This window comes from Fistularia commersonii, chromosome 7 (genome assembly GCF_037954325.1).
Source record: "Fistularia commersonii isolate RoL2024-O1a breed Wild chromosome 7, RoL_Fcom_v1.0, whole genome shotgun sequence".
NCBI lineage: Eukaryota > Metazoa > Chordata > Actinopteri > Syngnathiformes > Fistulariidae > Fistularia > Fistularia commersonii.
This window is the reverse complement of record NC_141290.1, coordinates 12,748,362-12,763,177: the sequence shown is the minus strand read 5'-3', so window position 1 is coordinate 12,763,177 and position 14,816 is coordinate 12,748,362. Positions and strand designations below refer to the sequence as shown.

Genomic DNA, 14,816 nt, shown 5'->3' with positions numbered 1-14,816 from the left:
TACTCTAAAGTTAACTGTCAGTGGTATTATAAGAACATGGACGTGTTTGGGAACAACAGCAACTCAGGTATGGTAGGCCATGTAAACTGACAGAGTGGGGTCAGCGGATGCTGAGGCAGATAGTGCAAAGAGGTCGCCAACTTTCTGCAGTCAATCGCTACCTTCAGATTAGCTCAAGAACGATGCGCAGAGCTTCATAGAATGGGTTTCCATGGCCAAGCAGCTGCATCCAAGCCACACATCACCAAGTGCAATACAAAGCGTCGGATGCAGTGGGGTAAAGCATCCTAGTCTTTTCACCAACATGCAGTTTCTGAAGGGACTGTGGCCTCCATCAGCTCCATTCTTACTGATGCGTAACACCCAGACCTCTATCTATCTATCTATCTATCTATCTATCTATCTATCTATCTATCTATCTATCTATCTATCTATCTATCTATCTATCTATCTATCTATCTATCTATCTATCTATCTATCTATCTATCTATCTATCTATCTATCTATCTATCTATCTATCTATCTATCTATCTATCCATCCATCCATCCATCCATCCATCTATCCATCTATCCATCTATCTATCTATCTACCTACCTATCTACCTATCTATCTACCTATCTATCTATCTATCTATCTACATCATTCCCAGCTATCACTCGCGGATCTCTGCTGCTCTGCTTATTTGTGGGTATACTCTTTTCAACAAGAGTATTGATTTAAAAGCTTTATTCCTTAAGGTGGTCAAGGGGGGGGCATAAGTAAGGCAATCGTCTCAGAAGGGCTATAAGAAGATCTTATAGGGTTTGAAGAGCCTTAACTTATATGGAACAGCTCTGGTTGTATATTTCATGATTCCTATACTGAGTAAATCACACATATATTGTTCATTTAATGACCTTATTTCTATACCGTTTAAGTCTTTTCTAATTTTCCGGTGTGAAACTTCTCGTTCCCATACACCTTCTCCACATGGCTCTCAAAAAACTGCCCCAGGATGGAATTTACAGTATGGTTGGCATAGCAACAAAGTCATTGTACATATATGCCTTTGGCAGGAAACACATTTCATGTTAAGAGATGTTTAGTGAGTGTTTCTCAGTCCTCTTATTATGAGTCAAGACGTAATAAGCTCTGTAATCAAGGAAGCCATTCTAACAGAGTAAATTGTGTGTTTAAACACTTTTTCATCTTTTAGACATACTCCTTGCTGTATATTTCTCTCTACAAGAGACCCTCTAACCACCTTTACTTTTACTGGGCCAAACAATGAACATATAAAACTATAACTTAAGAGAAGAGTACAAATACATTTTCATTATGCCACAGGGCCATTATACTGTAAATTGCAATTGAATTTATTCAGATACCTAAATTTAGACATAACCACACATGCAGTTGGGGGACGTGTCTCAAGAGGAATTTCTGAAATTACATTGTAAACTTATGAATAGCCTCTTTAGTTTATATGATACATACATATAAGTTAAGGCTATATTAATATGTATTTCTTAAATGTATCTAAAACCCTACAAGAAATTGTTTTTTCTATCTGTGTTGTACAGTGACAGTAGTATATTGTTTAATATTTTGATATTTTCCTGCCTGCCCTTTATCTGTTAATCTTTTGATTGATTTAGAAAAAAAAATATAGGCAAATGACCCACACAAATTTGGAACCGCTTATGTATTTCATACTTGTTTGCTTTCATAACTTGATTTATGGCGTGATTATCATCACAGTACAAATATGTATGTGTGGATAAGCCTATGTTGAATAAGATGAATAATTTGTTATTTTATGTAGGACACGAAAAGCATTTCTTTTTATTACCTTTTTTGGTTGAGTTTGAGCAAAAGGACTCTGGTCAGAATCAACACTCTTATGGGGTTTAGCAATTTAAAGAAAGCAATCAGACAAAATATATGTTTCAAATTTCCTGTGGTTTTCAGGCATGTATCATACCTTCACTTTCAGAGATTTAAAAAAAAAACATTTGTATTATCGTATGAACTTCTGAATTTTACATTAAGGTTGAAATTTGGCTCTCGGTCAGGTTTTGTGTTTGCACATATTCATCTCGGCAAGGAGTTCAGCATGAATGGCTCCAGCAATGCAATGAGCAACATGTCATCCAAAGCGCATTGGCGGCTTTAACAATAACTCACCTGCTCCCCCCTTCCTCTTTGACTGAGGGCCAGCCTAAGAAGATCAAATTACGAGAGGGTCTGTGATTTTTTTTTTTCTCCATATGAATGAAGCCACTGCCATTTTTTTTCAGATGGCGGCAGATTGTTCCTGGTCTGGGTTGCTCGTCAGTCAACCCAGATGGGGTTCATTAAACTGAATCCATTAGAGCTAATTAGTCGTAGGTCAGCATTTGTGGGTGGCATCTCCAGTGAGGAGTATCAAACCACATAAATGGATGCCTTGCTGATTGAGCCAGACTGGCTTAAGTAGAAATGCTTTCACCTAATCCGCGTGTCTGAAAACTGCTAAAATACAGACTATTTGAATGCGACTCACTTCCTAAAGAATCCAAAGATGACCAAAAATTTTCCTTTCAGTATTTCAAGGATTTGGGGGATTTTTAAGAGGGATTCAAATTCAGTGTTTCGTTAAATAAATATTAAATAAGCCAAAAAATGGTGTTTCCAAAAATTCAGCAACCCGCTACTTGAAACAATTGCCCTGTGTGGTAACCAAGATGACTGTGGACTGCACAGACTTGTCTAGACGGACTTTGTTTAAATGTGTCACATGAGATACAACCAACTGATTCCAAGTTTTACAACAAACTTTCGCAGCCAACATCGCTCAATGTTCCTTTTACTTCGCTGTATTTCAAATCGATTGCCGGCTTATTCATCAACGATTGACTAAAGAGATGGAAATGAATTCAAGGGAATTTCTCAAGTACAGTACCTGCGCAGTGGGGTTGGGCATAATCAAGAAAAGCAGCTGGTTGTCCTTCAACCTGCTTCAAACTGAAATTTAATAGATGAATGTATTAATTTTCCCCATTTATGAGACTAATCAACAGAACTTTGATTCGCTATCACTTTGCTGACTTTTTAATTAGTTGGCACTGAAATAGACATTACATAGATGCTGCAATTACCAGCATTATATATAGATATTATTTGTCAATGATTCATCCCATTGCAATGCACCTTAAATTGTTCATACTTCATACACAGTAAAGTTGCTTCAAATTGGGTATAATTAACTTACGGGCCGCTGTGTTCAGGAACAAGTGAAATCTCCAAGGTCTATAATCATCAGGATGAATCTTTTTTTTTCTGTATTTTTTCTTTAGTCTCTCCAGTCACAGATTGAATACAGTCTTAGCTCGATTTACGTCAGCACCTTTGTAACAAATGAAGGACCTGCCGCTGCCCTCCTTCTTGGAAATTGCTTCTGGAACTGAGGTCCATTAGTTTCATTATGTTGATTTATAAACTGATTAGTTTCACTAAACAGTGTAATAAGCAGACCTATTAGCTGACAGGCTCTAAATATTAGCTTATACCATTAGTGAGCTTCGTGGGTGTGCTCCCCCTTATGTTGACACAAATAAGTCAGATGTTTTTTTTTTCTTGTATCTGGTTTTATCTTTGTTTCCTTTGTCTCTCTGATGAAAGGCAGATTTTGACAACAGATTCTCCAGCAGCATCAGGCGCATTAGTTGATCAGCATCACTGTCTGAGGGGAACATGAATCTATCAATTTTGTGCTTTTTGTGAGGGGTATAAAGACCCTATCAAGTTGTGTCTTTTCAGTCATTTACTGTTAGTTTGGTCATTGTCATAAAGCTAATTATTCTTATTATTCTTATCACTATTCTAACTATTGCAATAATACAACTACTGCTCATAAAAAAAAATTATAATAGTGATAATAATTTATTCATTCTTAGCTTAGGCTTCATATACTGCTAATCAATCCCAGCTGTCATTGGGTGAGAGTCATGTACACCCTGGACCTGTCGGACATTAATCAGAGTAATAATAATAACAATATTTTAATGAATATTTTAGTTTTTGTAACAAATAAGAAATATAAACCTATGAAAAATACACTCAAAAATCATCTTCAGATTCCTTTTTTCTCCTTCTCTTGTCTCCTATTTCAACCAAGGCTGTCGATTACTCATGTATTTGAATTGTACATATTTGCTGTTATTTCAGTTTTAGATCGAGATCAACGGTAAATAATTGCTTTTCTGTAGCTGGGAGATTTGTGTCACTCATTTTTATAATATATCTATTCGGTCATATGCCAATTGCATGTCACATGAAGGTAGCACTTACTTAAATATTTACCAAAGACCTGCAAGTAGAAGAAGAGATGTCCCGACCCCAGAGAATGGCTGCGACGGTGCCACAGAGTAGGATCACTCCTTGTGCCAGAAAACATTTTTCTGTGTCACACAAATTTACAGCCTATTTACTTTTTTCAAGGGGCAGCTTACATTCCTTGGCATTTTCCAAGCTTGCCCGCCAATTTAGTATTTCCACAGTTTGGCTTAAAAGTAATTAGTCACAAAGGAAAGACTCACATAAAAAAAAAGATTAAAAAAGGGTGTCAAATGAGCTCTTCATGTTGGTTGTTTTTGGTGAGTGCCAGGTGATTGACTCTAAGTGAGGGGTCGACACACTGTTCAATTAGATAACAACATTCAGCTCAGTTGAGTAATGTAACACGACACAACAAAGTGACAAGTCATGACCAACACTTATGGTTGAAGGATTCTCGCAATAGACGGATGACACACAAAAATAACCATAGTAATACTTCAACAAAAAGGCCTTCCTCTGAAAGCAGACAAGCAAGTCTCCTCTTCACACGTACTGGTGGAACCAGTTATTAGCAAGAGTCAAAGCAGACATCTAAAATAGAACAACAATATCCTGAATTTAAGAAAATATTTCACAAACGAAGATACCGTGCTATTATTCCATCTTGCACTGGAAATCCCAAACGCCTGTAAATGTTTGAGTATCCTGTGGTCTTTGAGTCAAATTTGCAATTAGATTTTAGCAAACCTGATGAAGCTCATATAACCAAGATCATTGACATAATTTCCCATAATGTTATTAAACCTCCCTAACTGTCTTAATTGCTGCACACTGTCTGCGTTGCATCATGTTGGTCTGCTGCTCTGATTCGGTATGTTCAGTATGCAAGTGTTCGATGAGCGGGAATAGTGTATTCCCCTCCTATTACTATGATGTATTTACAGTGGGTTTACAAGTCTGGTAAGACAAACTTGCTCTGCGTTGCTCTCTGCAGGGTTTGGGGAAAAGTGACAGACGCGTGCTGGATGGGGGCTACCGTCAGGCCAGATGGCAGAAGCTCAGAAAGCAACAAGATCTAAACGGTGTCGCTAGGTGCAACAGGGTGCTACAGTTTCCAGGGAGACACTGAAAAGGTAAATATGAGTCTTACATTGAAAATGGTACTTGACTTATAGAGGTAGTTGTGGCTCACTTGGTAGAATGCACGTTCCACCAAACAGAGGGCTCCTGGTTGGACGCTGAAATGTCCCCAGTTGCCCCTGGTCGTCTGGTTGGCACCTTGCATGGCACCTCAGCCACCGTTGGTGTGTGGGTTTCTGTATAGGGGTAAATGTGACAAGAAGGTGATGGAAGGATTATGTGAGGGAGCATTTAAGTTTTAAAATATAGAACTATTATCCATAGAATGTAATTAGAGTAAGTTTTGAAGTAGCATTCATAAATTTTACAGAAACAAATGAATGATATAACATTGTTTACTGCTGTATTTAAGTTTCCTTTTTAAGTCATATTGTTGTCTGGCTAAAAAAAATGTAGTGAGGCAATCAAAAGACCACATTCCTGATCATTTAATCAAAAAATGCAAAGTGCAATTTCACAAGGGGCAAGTGGTTTGGTGCAAGTGTGCATCCTTTGTCTCAGTCACTCCAGTTCACTTTACAATTGTCAGAGCAAATTGCTGTTGGTGGAATAAAATAACAATCTCAGTTTATAGTATCGGCTGCAATAAACATTGGCAGATCTGTGACATGCCAAAATATTTAGGGACCGTCTTGTTGTAAAATCCTGCGAGCAGGGGAGGCAGTCAGGATTTTGTATTTGAACTTTATTACATTATTGCATAAATGGTCATTATTTATGGTTATGACAAGAAAAACTTGTTCAACTTGGACTTTTAACCTGTTTTAATTACAATTAGTGAGTACAATTACTGTGGAGGTTCCATTCAACAATCTCCAGGGGCCACATTTTGCAGTGATGACCCTGCGCAGACTCACTGTACTACCCGATAGCTTAGAGTGATGGCAGTTTGTAAATGAATAGAAAATGTATTAAGTGTTAGGAGAAGAAAAAACAACATCCTCAGTTTCGGGAAGTGTCTCAGCCAGATCACCCATATACGGCTTCATGTAAGTGGCCAGGGAGGACCTAAGTGACTGAGGCAACTAGTTCTTTAAGAGTCCAGTATTCAGTATGACGCAAACTTAAAAATCCAAAAGTATAAACAGTCAAAAAAAAGCAAATCTTGAGAGTAAAAAATTGCAAAATGTTGAAATCGACCAAAATACACCTGATAAACACCAGATCCCTCCCTGCAAAAAACCCTTCTCTCCTCATTCTTTTAAAATAAAAATTGGATCAAAATGTAAAAGTAATTATGAAGTCCGGAAAAAAAAACCTTATTATTAGTATGAAGGTGGTAATGACAGAATAGAAATTAAAAAAAAAAAAAAAAACAATAAAAATGTTGTAAAATGTTAAATTGCAATCAAGAAGTTGTCCTGTATGATCATGTTGCCCCAGGACAAAAGTCCTGCAGGTCCTTGAAGGTTAAGCTGATCTCTCCTATATCGTTTCGATGCCGAACACAGACATGAGCATTGGTGCCATTACAGCTTCCCTGAATATTTTTTGAGAAATGAAAGGCAGCTGCCAAAAATTGGCCGTCGTCAGTATTCACGTGCTCTGGAGCTGCCTTGCACAAAAAGCGAGCCTGAGGCAAGGTGTAAAGATACACACAATCAAGAGAGCTGGTTAAATCATAAATCACATTACATTCTTTTGTACAGCCGATGAGGTTTCTTGTGACTGGGAGTGTTAACCCTTTTAATCCAAGAGTATTCATCCTGAGCGCCTACAAGGAACACCCAGCGTAATAACATAGCTGACAGAAAGTGCCAGCAGTAGCAGCACAGGTGGAGACATGCCCGCTTTAATACACAGCACTCCGTTACTTTCCATTACTGCTTGACAGGAACATATGTTGTATTATGCTGATGAAAGGAGAGAGATTTGAAAGTGATGTGTCAAGGTCAAAATATTGTTTATTACAACAATTAACTTACATGTGTTTTGACATATTCTTCCAATTAGGGCTTGCATGTGAACAAATTTTGGCTGTTTGACCACAAGTCATTCATTTGAAAGTTCAAAACAAGTGTGAGTTTAGCCAAGGTCCACTCATATCAGGGGTGTTTCAGGGCGTTTCAAGCGCAGCTAATGACCATTAATATTTCACGCAAGTCTGTGTTTTGCACAGTATTTGCTAAAGTATTTCCAAAGTCCAAAGTATTTCTTCCACCTTTGCATTCTTGTGTTCAGCGACTTTCCAAGTCTGGACAGGAAGATCTCAAGTGGCTAGAAGTCTAAATTGTGATTTTTAAGTCTTAAACTGATGCCGATGTAATATTATTGTAATATTTTGATGTAATACTAATAATAATAATGATAAAAATAATAATTGGAGGGCAACACACTGGCACAATGATTAGCTGATTAGTGCCTCTGCCTCACAGCAAGGAGGTCCCTGATTTGTTTCAACAGGGGGCCTATCTTTGTTGAGTCTCCATGTTCTCCCCATGGCTGCGTGGGTTTCCTCTGGGTTCTCCAGGTTTCCTCCCACAGTCCAAAAATATGCAATAAATTCATTGGAGACCTAAATTACCCAGATATGTGAATGAGACAGTGATTAGTTCCGTGTCTCTATATGTGGCCCTGTGCTCGAACTCCACCTCTTGCCAGCTGGATAGGCTCCAGCCATGCCTCTGCATTATATATAATGAATGAATGAATTAATGAATGAATTGATTAATTAATTAATGAAAATAATTATGGAATTCATTTGTGGTCCTTTTCTAAATTCAAGATCACCTTACAAATAGATTAACATAAAAGAGAAAAAAAATGGAATTGAAAATTACAGAGACGGAACAATTTTGAACGGATGGGTTTTGAATTGACATTTGGATTGAGGGAGGGGGACTGATTTTTATCAATGAATGTATATTTCTGATTTTACACTGAATCAATTAATTAATTTTAACAAGCAGCCATATGACATCATTTGAATGGCAGACAAAAAGTTTGATAGTGAACAATAAAATCCCATCACAATACAGGGCTGATAAAGCAAGTCCCCAGATGTGGATACACCTGGATACGACAGGAGGCAGGGCTTTTTCTCAGATCGATTGTACTTTTTAACCATTTTCCTCGTAAAAGACTATTCATTTCTTCCAACACAGATGATCTTGTAATACTGTTTAGTCTTCTTCATACATCTCTGTGTATTAACTGAAACACTCATTTCCACACCAAAATGAAAAGACATATAAAATTGCATTTTTCCTCAACATCGAACCATCTCAGAGCTCTTTCAGCATGCAGCCAAAGACTTGATTTTTCTGCACTTTGCTGATACCCACAGGTGGTGTGCCCATGAGGTCATCTATGCTGGTCCTCCTCCTCCTCCTCTTCAGTGCCCAGGATGTGGCCAATGCCACGATTCCACAGCAGCAGGATCCAGACAAGTTCATCCCTGCAGTGGACCCTAAAATCTTCAGCAAGAGGCGCAACCTCTCACCCAGGGTGCTCTTCAGCGCTCAGACCCCTGATGCAGAGCCATCAGAGCACCACAGCACCAGCAGGAGAACCCGCCGAGGAGCCGGTATTCCTCCACATCGAGGTATATATTCAGTGTGCGACAGCGTCAGCTACTGGGTGGGCAACAAGACTAAGGCCACAGACATCTTAGGAAATGAGGTGACGGTGCTACCGGATGTGAAAATCAACAATGTAAGCCAGAAGCAGTACTTCTTTGAGACCTCGTGTCACAGCTCTCGCTCAGGCACCCGAGGTTGCTTGGGAATTGACGCGAAGCACTGGAACTCCTACTGCACAGACTCACACACTTTTGTTCGCGCTCTGACATCTTTTGACAACCTGGTGGCATGGAGGCTCATACGCATCAATGTGGCGTGCGTGTGTGTGCTCAGCCGCAAGTCGTGGCGACAGTAACGACAGAGTGTACACAAGTACTGGACACTATCAAGTATGACACAGACACATTTGCATGCAGAAAGTTTATCTGCATAACCTCCAGATCAAAAACTCCCCAATAATAAATTATTATTATAATGAAATTTCAGGACTGCTTGTACTTTATATACACTGCCTACAGCGGGCCCGGGTCAAATAGTAGCTGATTCACAGATGGAGTTTTACATATGTGAAGATCAAAACACAGAGCTGTTTTGTTTCATCACTGGACACCTGCTGTTTACGATAAATTGGTTTTGCGGGTTGAAAAGTCGGTCTGTTGTCCGATTCTACAAAGGGCATCAAAACACTTGATGTGCGATATAGATTTCATTTAATTTGTCCTCATATATTTTATATATATAGGGATGCTAAACAATGAATCACAATTTTTGTCTTTTTGCGCGAAAGTTAATTCTCTTTATGAGATATTTGAATTGATGTCTGCCTTCTCTGTTCCACTAAGAAACCTTCGAACGTGAGTATTTTTGATTATGATCTCTGGTCAGTTGTAAATACAGAAATATAAGCTTTTGTATGAATTTGGATGCCCTTTTCAACCTCCACAGTAGATTTACTCTGAAAACCCCGGTACTGTGACCTTTGCCGTCATTCAGGATATCTGTCCAGGAGCTGGAATTTAGGTTAAACTGCTATCTTGGAGGAAAATACAGCAACCACAGATGACTTGTGACTTGTTCTCAGATCAGGTGCCATCAAGCAAGTGACAGAGCATCAGCCCATAAGCTTTATGCAGACCTGCACAATGATGTCATTTGTAGACCTTTTCTAACCCATGTGTTTGACCCTGGTCTGACATAAGCAAAACAGACATTCTTGTCAAAATCTTCTTGTTGTGCCAACTGGATTTCAGTTCTGAAGAAGACTCGAATGAGGGGTGAAATGTCTTCAAATGAAGAAATTCATGTCCAGTTGCCACGAAAAGAGGATTTTGATAAGAATTCGCCATGACCTAAATGACCTCAACAGACATCTCAAAATAGTCATTCTTGTTGACTTTGTTATTTATTAAACACGTCAATACACTTTTATTAACATCATTGACTGGAAGAGAGGTGTTTTGATTCCATCCAGTCATTACTGAGTTACACCTTGATAACAATTTTTTATGCCCCAGTGGGAAAACTGCAAACATTGTTGCGGCATTTTCTCCTGCTTTTCATCATAGATCATCATAGAACAAAGATATAAAAAAAGCATTTCCCATAATTTCAGTGTAATAATGTCAAGGATTTCTTTTTAATTATTCTTTACAAAATTAGAATTGTGGCAAAGCAGAGGCATTCTTTTAATCTATTACATCTCAATGTTTTAGACATAAGGTATCTGATACAAGCAGGTTTTGGTAACAGGAACAGAAGAGCTGAGCTGCTGAGTTTATCTTGGAAAAAGAAGTGTTTTATAACCTTTTGAGCTTTGGCTCTGTAGCAGTGGGAGGTTTATTTTAAACAGCCAAAATGATTTCTGTGTGACTTTGTTCCAACTTTGGCGTCTCAACGCCCCTCCAACTAAGTGTAGCGCGGCACTGCCCTCTAGAGGTGAAATGCCAGTAAGAAAATGTGAAAACTGAGACGCTTATGGTATGTATTATTGTTCCCATCATATTTTCTATCCTGGCTCTCGGACATGAAGTTATGTAAACAAATTAGTCTTTTTTTTCTAACCGAGTTAAATCCATAAGGTTGAGGGTCTTGATGAGTCTGGGTTTAATGAAAGTGGGGCTGTTTTTCTGCTATTTGTTTGCAGGGGAAAAGGCTTTGCTGACGTATTACGCATGCGCAGTGAGAAGTTCAAGTGCTAGCGATTTAATCGGCAATAGCAAGACTGCCTTTTCTCTCTTTGAAGCAAAAACGTCGAATATCATACAATCTGATAGAAGCTGGGAGGTAAAAGCTAAAACACTCACTTTACCATCTTATGCCAGAGGATGTAGTTAATCCCCAAAAAACTGCTTAGCCATAGGATTAGTTTGTCATTAAAAAAAGCTAAAAAGAAAACAAAGAAACCACGCTAATCATAAAAACAATTAATCACATTCTAGTTTCATTTTGAAATAGGTGACAAGACTTAGAAGGTATTAATTTCACGACATCGCTCGGTACTGAAAAGGGAATTACAAGTGCCAACAATTGGATTACATGTCCATTCAAAGTTAGAAGAAACACAATATGCAAATATCGCAGGTAATATTATTATGCATCGGCAACGTCTCATTTTCACCACGAGATGGCGACAATGTCAGCATTTCTGTATGGCTCCTATATGCTCATACCTGCGCTCCTAGTAACGATAGTAAACAAAAAGCGACGTTATTCCCTGGTTTCAGTCCATTATTTTGTAGTACACCATTTAAAACTTGATATGGTGGATAGTTGGACACTGTTGTACCAAAAATCATCATACCTGATTTTTCTAAATATCCATATTTGACTTCCTAATGACAGCAAGCACTAAAATAATACTGATTCAAATGTTTTTTTTTATCCTGATGTCTCTGAGATCCTGATGATCTGAAAAACATCAGATATAAGGTTGTTTAAGCTCCAGTTCTACATCTCATGCTCGGGAGAGGAGAGTGCGAATGGGTGTTTTGCAATTATGATGAGTTTCTATCTCCATTATACCCTGAGGACTTATTTTCATTTTAGATGCAATATCCCTGTGATAATTACAACTTAAGTCATGCATTTCACTGGTTCACTCCTGGCAACATGGGAACTACTATTCATTTATTAGATTAACATGATGCAAGGCACATACAGCATACAATGCATAATTTGTACTTCTTCAAACAGTTAGCTCTACAGAAAGTGACTTCCTTGCAGAGGAAAGGCAATACTGTAATGGGCCCCGTGACCCACCCAGACTGATTCTTGCTGATAGGAACAAACAGGGAGTTGCTGTTTTCGCCCACTTCAGAGCTGCAAACAAAGACAAAGAAAAACACGATGAACTTGAATGTTCACGGGCCGACCGCTTCTGGCTGTCAGAGAAGTTCTTGTGTTGATATTTTCTACGTTATTCTCTTTCACGTGAACTGGCTCTGCGGTGTAAGTGAAGCAACACAACCCATTTACACTAGGGGGATAACAACAAACATTATATTCAGATGTCACTTTTGCTACATCAGAATGTTTCTCTATGGAATTTGCTGAGCGAATCATTCAAAATGAAAAATGTAAAAATAAACAAAATAAGACCCTGTCTTTGACTAGCGATCAGTCCAGGGTTACCCGCCTCTCACCTAATGACAGCAAAGATAGGCTCCAGCCTGGGTGCAAAATAAGTAGTCCAGATAATGAATAAAATAAAATAAAAGTATTTTAGCACATACCAATTAATACATGATTCCCCTGAGGTTCCTGATACTAATTTTAGTCAAGGATATTTTGTATGTTTGCGGATATGTACAGTGAAGCCACATGAGCACCATTATGATGATCTGAAGCCCAGTCGCCACAATCTGTGATTTCTTCCTTTGGTTTTTTGTGTTTATTGGTGTTAATATGTTTAATTTCTCTTTCACTTACCACACCAATTGGTTTTATTTTCCTGTGACTTCCTGTATACCAGTGACGGCGGCATTCTGTGGCCTGTCAGTCTTTCACAGTTTGGGGGGAAATCACCCAATTTTATTGTTGAAGCAGGAACTGGATGATTGGTTACTTTTTTGCCGCTGTTTTTTTGCAGGAGCTAACTATTAAGGCAGTACTGAGAGGCCCATAAAACAGGTGGGTAACTTTGCTTGTACCATCTCATTAAGACACATCTGTGCTTGATAAGGAAGTGAGAAACAGCATTAAATTACCAACCAATCAGGTTCTAAATCAACCCACTAATAGAAAGTGTTGCACTTGGCCCATCTACATCAATCAAGAGAAACAATTCAATTACACTACTTAATGTTTTTGGTTCATGAAAGGAAGATGAAAAATCCCGAGCCCACGAACTCCTCACAATCACCCCTCAGTCAGCTTCAGAATGAAAAATATAATTTCATTCAGTTTCCACAATATCTGTCTAGCAGTGAAAGCCCAAATTATACAAAGGCAATGTTGTAGTTTTCACATCATTTAAAATACTGCATGATTAAAGTGATTCCCATCCATCCATCCATCTTCCCCGCTTATCTGGAGTTGGGTCGTGGGGGCAATGGCCAGAGCAGTGAAACCCAGACCTCTCTCTCCCCCACCACATGGTCCAGCTCCCCGTTCCCAGGCCAGCCTAGAGACATAGTCTCTCCAGCATGTCCGGGGTCTTCCCCGTGGTTTCCTCCCAGATGGACATGCATGGAATACCTCCCCCAGGAGGCATACAGGGGGTATCCTGACCAGATGCACAAGCCACCTCATCTGACTCCTCTCTATCCGGACTCACCGAAAATGGGTCCGACTTATAACCGGTAATGCGGATCAAGCTCCGACACTGATCATACGGGACCAACCATCCCGTATAACGGGGTTTGGTACCTCATACTCCCAGAGCACCACCCGCAGGATTTCCCGCGGGACATGGTCTTCTCCAGATCCACAAAACACACATAGACTGCTCCCCGACCAGGTCAAAAACCACACGGCTCCTCCTGGATCCAAGGTTCAACAACCCAGTGGAGACTCTCCTCCAGCAACACTGAATAGGCCTTACCGGGGAGACTGAGGAGTGCGATCCCCCTGTAGTTGGAGCACACCCTCCGATCTCCCTTTTTAAAAAGGGGGAGCACCACCCCGGTCTGCCAGTCCAGGGGCACTGTCCCCGACATCTTCGCAATGCTTCAGAGGCTTGTCAGCCAGGACAGTCCTACAGTATCCAGAGCCCTGAGGAACCCAGGGTGAACCTCATCCATCCCCAGGGCCCTGCTGCTAAAGAGCTTTTTGACTGCTTCACCAACTTCAACCCAGAAATAGGTGTGGCCTCTCCCTCACGTTACGTTTGGGTCCGACCCTTATCCCCCTCAACATCGGAGCCAGCTCACTACTAGGGGGTGATCAGTTGACAGCTCCGCACCACACGACCACAAGGTTGATCAAAGAACTGTGGCCTAAGTGCATTGGTGCCAAGAGCACATATGGACATCTGTAAGCCTGAACATGGTGTTTGATATGGAAAATCCATGACAATCCCAGAAGTCCATTAAAAAATACAACTCGGGCTCAATTCTGGGGGGCCATTCCTCCCAATCTCATCCTTCCAAGTAACACTGCCATTGCCCATGTGAGCGTTGAAGTCTCCCAGTAGGATGGACGATTCCCCAGAAAGAGAGCTCTCTCGCAGCCCCTCTAGGGATCTGAAAAAGGGTGGGTAAACTGAACTTCTGTTCAGTGCAAAGACACAAACAACAGTCAGTGACTCGCATCCGGGCAAGGAAAAATCAACTTTTATAAGAATTCTGTTAAAACAACATGGGATCAAAAAGGCTTAGTTTATTTGTAAGTTAGTAGATAAATCATCGGTACATATC

The 14,816-nt window shown here is 39.7% G+C and overlaps 1 protein-coding gene across 3 annotated transcripts in view; it reads left to right on the top strand.

Annotated features, from left to right (window-relative positions):
- Positions 1 to 9,316, top strand: part of ngfb (nerve growth factor b (beta polypeptide)) — a 90,249-nt gene extending 80,933 nt beyond the window's left edge. For all 3 annotated transcript variants that reach the window (XM_086148842.1, XM_086148839.1, XM_086148840.1), the window contains 2 exons: positions 5,295 to 5,433; positions 8,727 to 9,316. In XM_086148842.1, the coding sequence (XP_086004968.1) occupies positions 8,738 to 9,316 (579 nt within the window). In that variant the 5' untranslated portion in view covers positions 5,295 to 5,433; positions 8,727 to 8,737. The remainder of the gene's footprint in view (positions 1 to 5,294; positions 5,434 to 8,726) is intronic.
- Positions 9,317 to 14,816: the final 5,500 nt, after the last annotated feature.